The 12506-nt window shown below is 37.3% G+C and overlaps 1 protein-coding gene across 10 annotated transcripts in view; it reads right to left on the bottom strand.

Moving 5' to 3' along the window:
• The window catches only part of MPDZ (multiple PDZ domain crumbs cell polarity complex component), a 128249-nt gene extending 116621 nt beyond the window's left edge, over nt 1-11628 (bottom strand). For all 10 annotated transcript variants that reach the window (XM_040962803.1, XM_040962806.1, XM_040962807.1 and 7 more), the window contains exons 1-2: nt 11512-11628; nt 6939-7105 (exon numbers count right to left, since the gene is read on the bottom strand). In XM_040962803.1, coding sequence (XP_040818737.1) covers nt 6939-7105; nt 11512-11527 — 183 coding nt within the window. In that variant the 5' untranslated portion in view covers nt 11528-11628. The remainder of the gene's footprint in view (nt 1-6938; nt 7106-11511) is intronic.
• Between the last annotated feature and the right edge of the window lie 878 nt (nt 11629-12506).

Raw genomic sequence — 12506 nt, 5'->3', positions numbered from 1 at the left:
AAAAAAAAAAAAATTACAGGACCGCACTAAGCCCCAAGTTCCTCACTAAATAAAATGAGGATAAAACCAGTTTCCTAGAGCCAATGAACACGTAAAGCACGACAAAGGGCATTGCACAGGTGAGCCTCAGGAAGGTAACTGCTTCAGTTCCAGCTTCAAATATAAGATATTCCACTGTTCTTAAATGTGTGGGTTAAAAATACTCACTTAGGTTATACCTTGTAAATTTCATACTTTTTCTTTCTTCTCCAAAGACTATTTAATTTTGTCACAAAAACACCATACAGTTAGAACCATGTGTTGCTTTAGACCCGCATGCACACCCAAGAGCAAGATGGTGTTGTATTTTAATCCAGCTCCATATAAAAAGCTTGAACAGTGCCTTCTTGTTCAAGGAAAAAACAAAGCCCAAATTTTTAGTCCATTCGATGGCTCTATATTTACAAACTTTTAGTTCAAGGAACAAACATTTAAAAGCTGTTATTGGACCAAAAATAACGTATTTGAGATTTTCCTAGAGTAAATAACAGTAAACATAAAAGCCTAAGAATCACTCCTCCTAACACTGCCTAGATAATGTATAACGGAGTCACCAGAAACAAGGGAGAACCTTTCCTGTTGGGCAGCTATATCAATCTTTCAGAACAGCAAAACAAGTCCAAGGGCAAAACAAACCATTTTTACTTTCATAATATCAACAGGGAGGAATTCCATTCCCATTTTAGATCATTTCTGCTAATGGGATCACTGTATGTTTTCTTTCTTTCTGTCCTTCTGCCTCTTCTTAATTCCAAGACATAATTCAACTTGGATGTTCACTTCTTCTTTCCTGATGGCAAGCTTACAGATGAATCACTTGTCTCAAACTAGAAACCACAGAAAGAGGGTCAAATTTTTGCCATTTACATGAAAAGTAATAAAATCAGCCTGGTGTGACACAGGCATCTCCGCTCTTTAAGGCATGATTCACACAGAACAGCATCCTTCACATGTACCATAGTCAAAACTGAGCAATAAAATGTTCGATCACAAAAGTTTTTCATCTCTCCATCAAACTAAAAAAAAAAAAAAAAATCAAGCTGATGCTGATGCTGATGCTACTCCTTAAAGCTGCAGTTGATGCTACTTGATGAACTTGATCCAGCCATTTTATAGGTCTGTATCTACAGAACAAAGATTCTATGGGCATGCCAAGGACATGTGTTTGCGCAAATGCTCATCGCTTATCTCATATATCTGAATTTTATATTGAATATCTGCAAGACAGCAACAGAAAATACTGCACACATATACATACAAACAATACATACTATCTCATGAATCTTCATATAGAAAACAATCATTAAATGAATATAGAAGGTGGTCTTTGGGAAGACAAAACAGGCAATTTATATATATAATATATAATGTATAATATATATAAATTATATGTATTATATACATATAATTTATATAAAATATAATTATATAATTTATATAATTTATATAAATTATATGAATATATAAATCATATTATAAGATATAAATTATATAATGTATTATATCATATTATATATTATAATATATAAATTATATTATAATATATAAATTATATATAAAATTATATATAAATATATAATATGATATATATTATATATAATGGGAAGACAAAAGTAATTTATATATATTGATTATTATAATTGAAGCTTTTGCTTATAAAACATCATTAATTTACTTATAAAATAATTTACTTATGAAAACATCATTTGGACACAGTGAAAAAAACTAAAAAAATAAAACTGCTGGGGGGATGGCGGAGTCAGGAGGAATGCGGAGTCTAGGGGGAGTGGAAATTTCCTGGGAAACTGAAGACAAAAGAACAAAAACAAAAACTTGAAAATGAAACCTTAATAGGTCCTTCCCAATCTGGCTCCTGAGTTTCCTTTCCTGCCAATACCTTACATGTAATGCTACATGTTCAGCACTGGAGACATCATAGATTCATTTGTTCCTTGTTGGGAGGGAGAGAGGAAACACCTGTGTTGCACAATGAAGAATGTTCAGCAAAATCTGTGAACTCAACCTATCACATGCCAACGGTAGCTTTCCTATAATCAAAAGTGACTCCAGATGTCCCTGGGAAAGGGACAGTGTGCAAATCATGCTCTGTGGACAGCTTCCCCTAACTTTATAAACACCATTCCTTCCACTGAAGAAATGCCCCCCTACCCCGTAGCCCCTCTCCTCTGAAGGAAACTCAAGCTCAGTTTTTAAGACTCACTTTACATGTCATTGCTTCCATGGTGAAGTTTTCTTCCAAAGTTAGTATTCCTGCTACCCACCTTCTGTTTTCCCATGTCCTCTTTTTCGATTTTCCCTTCTAGATGTGAGGACCTTCATCCTACTGTTCCTTATATTTGACTGATTTTTTAACAGTCAACAGTCAACAGAAATTTATTAATAAAGGAATAAGAGCCTTTAATAAAAGCACCCATGAGCTACACCTCCCGGTGTTGAAGTAATTTCATTTCCTAGAATGATGCCTCACACTAAATACTATATAATGCTTCCGTTCATTTTTATGCCTTTGTTCGGTTGACCTGAATTTAATTGATAAACTCAACTGTGGTAACCCAAGTTCCTTGGCTTATGTAATTCTGATTCATTTATCTGATTTTTTTTTACATATTTACTTTATTATTCAACGTTTTATCATCAGATGTCACTTCAAATTCTTATTATATATGTGAGTAAGCAAAACTTGCATAGAGATATAATACCATAAAAATTACATTTCAAGAACAAAAGTAACATAACTACTCTAACACTGACTGCACAGTAACTTTCAACATTGATTCTGTATGAATCCAACATCTTCCTATAGCATCACAAAGTTTACCAAAAAAATCTGGCTTAAATACTTTGTGTACACTCTCTATATATAGATAGGAAGAGAGAAGAAAGAGAGACAATAGCAGTACACACCAACATTTTTTGAGAGGAAAGCCAATGAACAAGAAACATGGAAATAAATATTCAACATGCAACAACCAAACAAAAAAAACTAAAGATAAAAAAGACTAGAGATTATTGACAATCAGTCCTCCCTAACATCGCTAACCAGAAGCTCCTTTCCCATACAAGCAACCTTTGAAACCTGAGACATGCACTTAATTTCCCCAAAACTAGAATCGGTCTCTGGTGCCATAGGTTTCAAAATAATCTCTGCTTTGTCACTTTCTACATTATGGGTCTTAAAATTACATCAAAATTAATCATTTCAATTCTTAGTTACGCTATAACTCAGGACAGAGCAATTACTTTAGTTTCTGTGGTCAATTTATAAAGCAAGACAATGATTTAATTAGGAAAGTGACATCCACCTATATCGACTGGAGAAACTTCATAGATTAAATATGCAAAGCCAATATCCTCAAGGCTGACAGGTTTCTATTATTAAACTGCTAACATGTTTATTTCCCCTACAATAGCTGGGTTTTTGTCATGAATACGCATGAAGCCTTGTAGTTATTAGCTGTGATGACTGGGTGACAGTGAGGACATTACTTGAGAACCTGTATTTGACAGATCACTGACACATAGTCACAATTCTTCTTTTTTACCCTCTCTTCACTTATACAGGAATCATACAGTAGAAAATCAACTGAAGCTACCAGAGATTATTCAGGCTTAATAGCATACATCCTTTTAGCTGGCGGTTAGAACAATACACATAGCGGCAGAGTTAAGCAGAGGCATCAATTATACTCTCAGACCTGTTAGTATTTTTGACAATATTTAAATGGCACATCCCTTCAGGGCATGGCTTTTTTGTCCTCTCAGTTACACACCTGTCAAGTGTTTAATTTGCCAAAGGGAAACAGTCTGATTTCTAAGGGGCAGCCTTAATGCTGAGGAAGCAAATTGGAGAAATTAAACATTATTGAATAGAAGTAATGAGGAGGATCTGAGGGGGAAAAATTGTAGGCTTAATTCAACATGGCATGACAGCATCTGCCATTAGTGCAACAATATGATCATGTTCTCCAGCATGCTGTATATACCTCAGGCGTTTTAATTAGTCATTTCCTTTATTTTTTTTTTCTCTAAAAGGCAACAGAATGGTGGAGGACAGTCTATCAAATTTTGGAGAAGTATGAAAAAGATGGAGATAGCAAATTGCAACAGATATGCACATAAAATTACACACTGGAAAAACAATTTAAGTTACAAACAAAAAGGTAGCCATGTCAGATTTTAAAACTGGTTTAAAAACATGAAAAAAACTTTATTCCTTAGGTATGCTTATTAATTATAAATGCTAATAAGTTAACCATTAATGGATCTAAGTTATATAAATGTAGAATATGTACTCTAACAAAGAAAATAATGATTTTTGAATGGTTTTGAAGATAATGGAAATCATACGAGAATTTTTAAAAAGTAAATGGAAAGATTAACCTAAAGAATCAGATACACTCAGAATTTACCATGATTTCAAAAAAGCGAAACCCTTCACACTGAGCTAAGACAGAAGGAAAACGGGCTTAGTATATTAAAGCTCCTCTATCTCCTGAGGTGATAAGTCTACAGATCTAAACCAGTTAGGAGTAAGGTGCATCCAGACCCCCCACAGCCCGGCCCAGGAGCTCCCCAACCTGCACAGATGCCCAGAACAGCACAGAAAGAAAAACATATGAGCTCTCTCTGCAGTGGCAATAGTGAGCAACATTGGCACTTGGGGCTTCTATGCAAGGAACACATTCATAGGACATCGAGTCGAGTGCAAACTGAAGTCTTGGAGATGAACGTCTAGACCAGACGCAGATCAAAGGGCCATTTTCACAGAGGAATGGCCTTAACTCTCTTACAGATAAAGCCCCATGCCCAACTCCTGTACTCTCTCCTCTGTGTTTGTTTCTGTTGGGTTTAAACACTTCAGCAGCACATATACTAAACACAAGTCCCAAGTAAATCTTGTCTGGCTTGAACATCAGCCTCTTACTATTTACAAATGAGACAAAGAACCTAGGAGTGTGAGGTCCAGAATATGGAGACCAGGTTTTTATCACTGAGGAAAAATTAAAATGGAAGGCAAGTCACAGAGTCAAATGCAAACAGCTGTATATTGGTGGTCCAAACAACAAGGTTCCAGCCTTACTCTTATACTCAAATGACAGAATTTCTGTTAGTCCCTAGAGCAGCAGCGTGAGAAACAGATGTTTTCTCCTCCAAATGAAAAGTGACCAAGATGTCAAAGACACAAGTTATGTAAAAAAAGTCTATAGAATTCAGAAATCAATGTCTACCAATGATAAAATTACAAGATAATATATTTAGTTTTAGAATATGAGGTGCTATAACATGATGCTTAATATATTTCCAAGTAGGTTTCACATGAATCATGTGGGAATCTAGTCTTGCAGCCCATATGCTACTTGCACTTGGAAATGGTATAAGAATGGTATAAGAATGCATTTGGAAACGGTATAAGAATCTCCCAAAGAGAACCATTCATATAGCCTTTCATAGGACATAGCATACACAAATAGTATTCCCATTATATAAGGTTGCCCACAAGTTATCTGATGGGGCTAATAGCACTCCTTAACATTCTTTTTCTTAGAACTTTTCCTCTCTTTATTCTTTCGCAAGACATAGTAAGGGGCAAAGACATCTGTGCAACTTCTTTACACTCAGGTAATTTTCCACATCATAATTATTTCGGAATATTGGCTTCTTCAAAAGCTTCCCAACCCATTCTACATGTACAGAAAACCAGTCTTTTCAATAACTTGTAAAGGGAATAAACGATACATAACAAAAATATCCTTTAATTCATAATCATATTTTTTAAATTAAGTAGAAATCTACTACAGAAAAAAATGTTTTTGAAGGTTCTTTGTGTGCTTTCCTTTTGCTATGAAAATCTGCATCTAAATTAAAAAGTAAACCTGATGTTAACTAAATTGCTTCTCTCTTGTATTTATATTAATTTTGTGTAACAGTTTGTATAGTTTGGTTTTTCGCTGCTCTTTCACTGAATTTTGAAGCTACTATATTCAAGTTTCACTTTAACCTTTTAATGCAGAATATCTGCTAGCAAATCATCCATAACTACTATATTAATGCTAAAAAAATATTACACTGAGAATCCAATGGGGATTTGAGACATAATTACATGGACTTCAAATATTGTGAGAACAATGACCACTTCAAAAATATTCTTTTAAAACCTGAGCAATAGTGATTTCATTAAGTAAACCCCAAGAATATCCAACTCCGGTTTTCATTCTGTCATTGTGTTATGTTTCAATTTTAATATAAATGCTAGGACTTTTTAACACTCATACTTTTTACAGGGAGAAAAAAAAACACTGTTACATTCAGAAGTTCTAATGTTCATCACCATCTGATGCTGTCATGGAAGCAATTGCTACTTACACTCTTTTTAAGAAGTGAGAATTGCAATTCCTCTAACTGATGACAATGTAATTATTCCTTTTACTGTCAAAACAGAGGTGATTTCCTTTACACACACACACACACACACACACACACACACGACACAATTCCACATACAAATCCAGGCTGATCTGATTGTCTCAGACTGAATGAGTTAGATCACGTGAACCAGGAGCCTTAGTGATGATGGAAATCAAGTGGACCACCACCCACCCTCAACACACTTTTATCATCCCCGTCTAACGCAAGGAATCATTCCTCCACAGCCACTCAGCTTTCAACACGATGTCACAGCATCTACAAGACACAGCAACAATCATCACAGAAATAACCAGGAGGAAAAGAGCCACCGTGCATGTGAAAATCTCCCTGGGAGGTTTAAATGGTTTCATTAGCTATTCATTAACACATACAAAAATTAGCCTTCACAAGAAAAAAAAGAGAGTAAGTTCTGTGGCGCCCGTGGATGCCGGCGTGGGTGAGCACGGTCCTACCTGGTCTCGCAGCTGCTGCACTGAAGTCTGGAGACTCAGAATCTGACTGAAGAGCGGGCTCTGTAGCACGGACTTCAGGAGGCTCAGCTTCTCCTCGTTCGCTGCGTCCCCACGTTCCCGCAGCTTGGCCTGCAGCCGCTCCACAGCCTGCAGAGCCCGGCTTTTGTCTGTTCCAGAGAGTGGCATTCGTCAGTAAATGAACTCAACAGCAAACATCCAACAAAAACCAAGGGCCATGTTGCAGAAATCCTAAACAATTCCTTTCAGGTCCACAAAAAGTGTCACTTTTCATGAGAGCAAGTTATTTTTTAGTTCAAGTACAAATGTCTGAAAAATAGATAACTGTGTATTTTTTAATAACTCCCAAAATGAAATAGCAAGCTTAACAACATTTATGTATAGATTTTTCAAGACAATTCAACCAGTAGGACAGAAAAGGGGGATCTATAACATGTGACCCTAAATGCCCCTCAAACCTTAAATGCCCCTCAAACCTTTAAGTTTCATACAGGTAAGTTTGTGTGAAAACACGGAATTAAATATAGCATACAGTACATACCACTAGTTCTTTTTAAAGCACAGAAACTAATTCAGATAAAATATATTTGAATCTCAATGCTATCTGTTTCAAACCTCATATAAAAATTACATAAAACCAAATTATCTCTGATATTGAAATCAGCTAATGTTTCCCCAGCCTCCTTTTTTTAAGATTTTTTTTTTATGGGAAAGTCAGATATGCAGAGAGGAGAGACAGAGAAGAAGATCTTTCATCTGCTTGGTCACTCCCCAAGTGGCCACAACAGCAGGAACTCAGCTAATCCAAAGCCAGGAGCTACAAGGTTCCTCTAGGTTTCCCACATGGGTGCAGGGTTTCAAGGCATTGGGCCATCCTTGACTGCTTTCCCAGGCCACAAGCAGGGAGTTGGATGGGAAAAGGGGCTGCCAGAATTAGAACTGCTACCCATATGGGATCCTGGCGCATGCAAGGCGAAGACTTTAGCCATTAGGCTACTGCATCAGGCCCTGTTTTCCTATTTTTAAAGATTTATTTACTTATTTGACAGTCAGAGATACAGAGAAAGAGCTCATCCAGCCACCGGTTCATTCTCCTGATGGCCTCAATGGCTGGGGCTGGCCCAGGCCAAAGCCAGGAGCCCTTTCCAGAACTCCCCTGTGAGCAACAGGGGCCCGAGGACTTGCGCCATCTTCAGCTGTGTTTCCCAGGCCTCTAGTAGGGAGCTGGACTGGAAACAGAGCAGCTGAGAAACAAATTAGAGCCCTAATAGTTTCCCCTAAAAACAAAAAAAATCTAGAATCACAATCAAGTCAATAACACATGGATATGGATATCACTAGGGAAACACACCATCCAACTTACAAAACAACTTCATCTATTACCGGCCAGAACATTCTGTAATTGAGAATTAGATTGAAAAATCTACCATTAAGCATATACTTTAGAAAAAAAAAAAAGTGCTTTTTAATACTTTCAATGTGTTCCCTAAAATTAAGTAGCAAATTTATATGCAAAAGGTCTTCAAAAAGTTCATGGAAAAGTATTTTATGCAAAACTTATCCATGGATTTCAAATATATTTTTGTCTAAAAAAAATTTTAATTTAAATTCCATATCAGTCTATATTGCCTTAACAGACTCACAATGGTGGCAAATATGTGGAATGTTAAACCACCATTTGGGAGACCTACATCCCAAGTGGGAGTCCCTCTTATAGTGCTGTTTATCTGTGCTTTGGATTCAGGTTTCGGCTAACATACCTGAGAGGGAGCAAATGATGGTTCAACTACTTGGGCTTCTACCACCCACATGGAAGACACAGACTGAGTTTCTTTTGTTGTTTGTTTAAAGATTTATTTATTTTTATTGGAAAGTCAGATATACAGAGAGGAAGAAACACAGAGAAAGATCTTCCATCCACTGGTTCACTCCCCAAGTGCCCATAATGGCCGGAGCTGAGCTGATCCAAACCTTGGAGCCAGGAGCTTCTTCCAGGTCTCCCATGTGAATACAGAGTTCAAGGCCTTGGGCCAGCCTAGGCTACTTTCTCAGGCTACAGGCAGGGAGCTGATGAGAGTGGAGCATCGGGGATACGAGCCAGTGCCCATATGGGATGCTGGTGCATGGAAGGCCAGGACTTAAGTCACTAGGCCTCTGCGCCAGGCACCCAAATTGAGTTTTTCTACCCGGACCCTGTCCTGGCCCAGCCCTTACCTCCTTGCTGGGCCAGGAGATAAACACCAGATGGAACATTTTTCTCTCACACACACTTTCCTTCGTTCTTATTCTTGCTCTCTCTCTCTAGTTCCTGCTGCCTTTGAACTTCTCTTTCTCACCCTCTCCCTCTTGTTGCTCTCTCACTCTCTCTCTTTTTCTGGGTCTCTCAGCCTTCCAAGTAAATAAATGTAAATGAATCTCTCAGGCATTCAAATTAAGTTAAAAAGTAAGCTTCCAGATTACATTAGTTAGAAATAATAGGAATTGGGCCCAGCTCCCTCTTGTGGCCTAGGAAAACAGTTGAAGACCGCCCATGTCTCTCCTCCTCTCTGCATATCTGCCTTTCCAGTGAAAATAAATAAGCCTTAAAAAAAAAAAAAAAGAAATAGTAGGAATCATCACCACAGATAACTTCCATAGCACCAAATATGGAGTTATGTAGGAATGTGGTGATTAGAGCATAAACCGACGTTGCTGATGAATTCACACACTGACACACACACACACACACACACACACACACACACAATCAATGATAATTATTACCTGTATCATTTTAAAAGAAAATAATGATGAAGATACACATTGAGTTTTATTCAGTGTTGTATTTCCCATGGTATCTCAGGATTTAAAATGTAATATTAATTTCCATCTCAATTCTTGTAACTCGGTACAGGTTAACAGACTGCAGCCAGAAGTAATGGTTGAACAATGTCTGTATTTTCCCTTTGCTTTCCACTTCTTTTGAGGAACTTTCCAATTTGGGATTTCTCAATTCATTGTCACCTGTTATCAGCCCAGCTGCCATGACAGTACAGCTGCCAAGGTCCCAGCCAAGAGTGAAATCATGACATCTACTAACAGCCAAACTCAAAGAGATACCTGTAAACAGGCATAAAACTAACGCAGATCTGTATTATACCTTTAACTAATTCTACAAATTACTTTCTCTAAGACTAAGGAGCAGCGAGAAAGATCAATAGGTAGATAGAACAAATTTTAATATTTCATCCTAAATTAGCTCATGTATTAATTTAAATGCTTGAAGTAAACTGGGTTAGCCTCTTTATTGTTACTCCTTATTAATTAAAACCCAACAGAGTTCAGTAGGACTGCATCTGCTACAAGTAAAAGCAATCATCATCTTTCACTATTAAAAGCGCAAATTTCCAGGGCTATTCAAAAACAAGTATTATCTAAAACTGGTTAAAAAAAATCAAAATTGGGTCTACAGTATGCTTTTTTAAAAACCACAAGTTGAAGAGGATCTCTCTTTTTTTTTTAACAAATGGTGTTTTGTTTTGTTTTCTCTTGTTTTTTTCAATAACACCATTAATGGGTCTAGAGACAAAACTGACGCAGCAACTACAACTACCAGTGTGTGTGTGTGTGCAGGCTGAAACCAATGATGGACACAGCTGGACCCCCAGGGGTGGCACACGCAGGAGTCCGGCCTGAGGTTATTTCAGACGAGGGTTCTCTAGGGACCCTCCCAACTGAACTGCTGGACTCAGAATTCCAACCACCAGGAGAAGTGCAGGATCTGTAGTCTGAGTGTGAGTGCGTAAGTCAGAACCGAGCCTCCTCAGTTGCTGAGAATGATGTAGTGGATGGCATGCCCAGATTCACAATGGAGGTCAGGACAACCAGTAAACTGAGGCCTGCAGAGGATGTCCAGCACCATGGAGGGCAGAACAAATGGACAGCTCTCCCAGTCCAGCGTTTATATCAAATATCTAGGTGAACAGAGACGCTAAGGTGGACTATGTCAGCCAATGGATCTTGGAAGGATTTCCTCAGGCCTGAAGCAACAAAATCAACAGCAGTCTAGAACAAACAAAATCACTTGAACAGTACTCCCAGAGCATGTTCCACCTAAGAGACTGTGATAATGTCGGGTGGCCATCCCCCACTGTCGGGTACTGCTATAGTTAGGATACTTGGTGCAGCTTCTCCCCTTCTCTTTGCCTTTCCCCCAGATACAGGAAGAAGAAAATTGGAAACAATGGTCTCATCCATTTTCCGCTATTCCTCAACTCGTTCCACCCTAATTAATAGTCAACACTGGTATACACCCTTCCCAACTATATAAGTATCATCAAAGATAAAATTTAAGAGATAATAATTACTTAAAAAACCAAATGGTGTTTTATTAATAACAATTCAGATGAAATTGTCCAAATAAAGAAATGCATTAATCTGGTATAGTGTTTATAGACAAGCTTTTTTTAAATTAAGCTGCTACATGCACAACCCTAACTTTTAGAATGCACCAATTTCAAAGATCCTAATAGAGTTTCAACTCTCAGAAAAGTAGGCAAAAAAGACTAAGACTTACCTATAGCTTCCAACATTTTTTTCCAGAAGATTTATGTTTTTCTCTACAACAACTAAAAACTTCAACTCAAATGGAAGCCTGAAGGAAAAAAAGAAATAAAATGTGATAATTATGCTTTATTAAAACATTATAATTCCAATACCAAATACTCTGAAAATCAGTTGATACAGTATGATCATAATTTCTCTGATCATTAGCAGACAGTTGATCTAAGAAAGTTCTCATGATAAGCAAAAAAAGTAATCACTTTATGATTGACTTGAAATTATCTTATATTTTCCCATAATACTGGCAAAGAAAGGTAAAAGGCATGAATTTCATTTTAAATAAGATGGCAAAAGTTTCCAAAATATTGCCTTGGGAGTTTCTCAACATACATCACGATAATCTTGGATTAACTTATAGATCTTTAATTATAGAATAACGAGTTTATGTGACTCCGCATGAGAAATTCTATGAACCAAAATGTAAAAAGTGGAAAATGTAATCTAGCCCACAATGCTCCCAGTCTTAATGGGGGTGACAATATATGCACACCAACTGGTGACCCCAAAGCAGAATACAGACCACCTGAATACAGTAGGTCACAAATAAAAAATGAAAGCCACTGAGCATTACATCCTCCTGACTCTTAACTCTAGCATTTTCCTCTTTCCCATTCCAAATACCCAGGGATCCCATTACCCTATACACATCTTATCTTTCTCTGACAAGGCTAATAGACTCTTGCATATAAGGAAGTAAGTTTGTACTGTCAATGACGAAGCCTTGGCTGCCCCAAAATTCTGCACAATCTTCTCCACAGTGACATCTGTGCTTTGCCTCACAGACGACCAGAGTCATCAGAAACTCATTTGGTCTTTCGTCACTAGACAAAAGAAACTACAATCACAAATGCTCATTCTTTCTCTGGAAAAGAAGACACAGGATTTCTCGAAGAAAGTACAAACTGTCTCTTTTTCCCTCTTTAAGAGGGAAATCTTAAAGAGATAAAT

The sequence above is a fragment of the Ochotona curzoniae genome, unplaced genomic scaffold (genome assembly GCF_017591425.1).
Source record: "Ochotona curzoniae isolate NIBS_2020 unplaced genomic scaffold, NIBS_Ocur_1.0 scaffold_3208, whole genome shotgun sequence".
Lineage (NCBI taxonomy): Eukaryota > Metazoa > Chordata > Mammalia > Lagomorpha > Ochotonidae > Ochotona > Ochotona curzoniae.
Note: the sequence above shows the minus strand (reverse complement) of the source record. Positions and strands in the feature narration are given on the sequence as shown.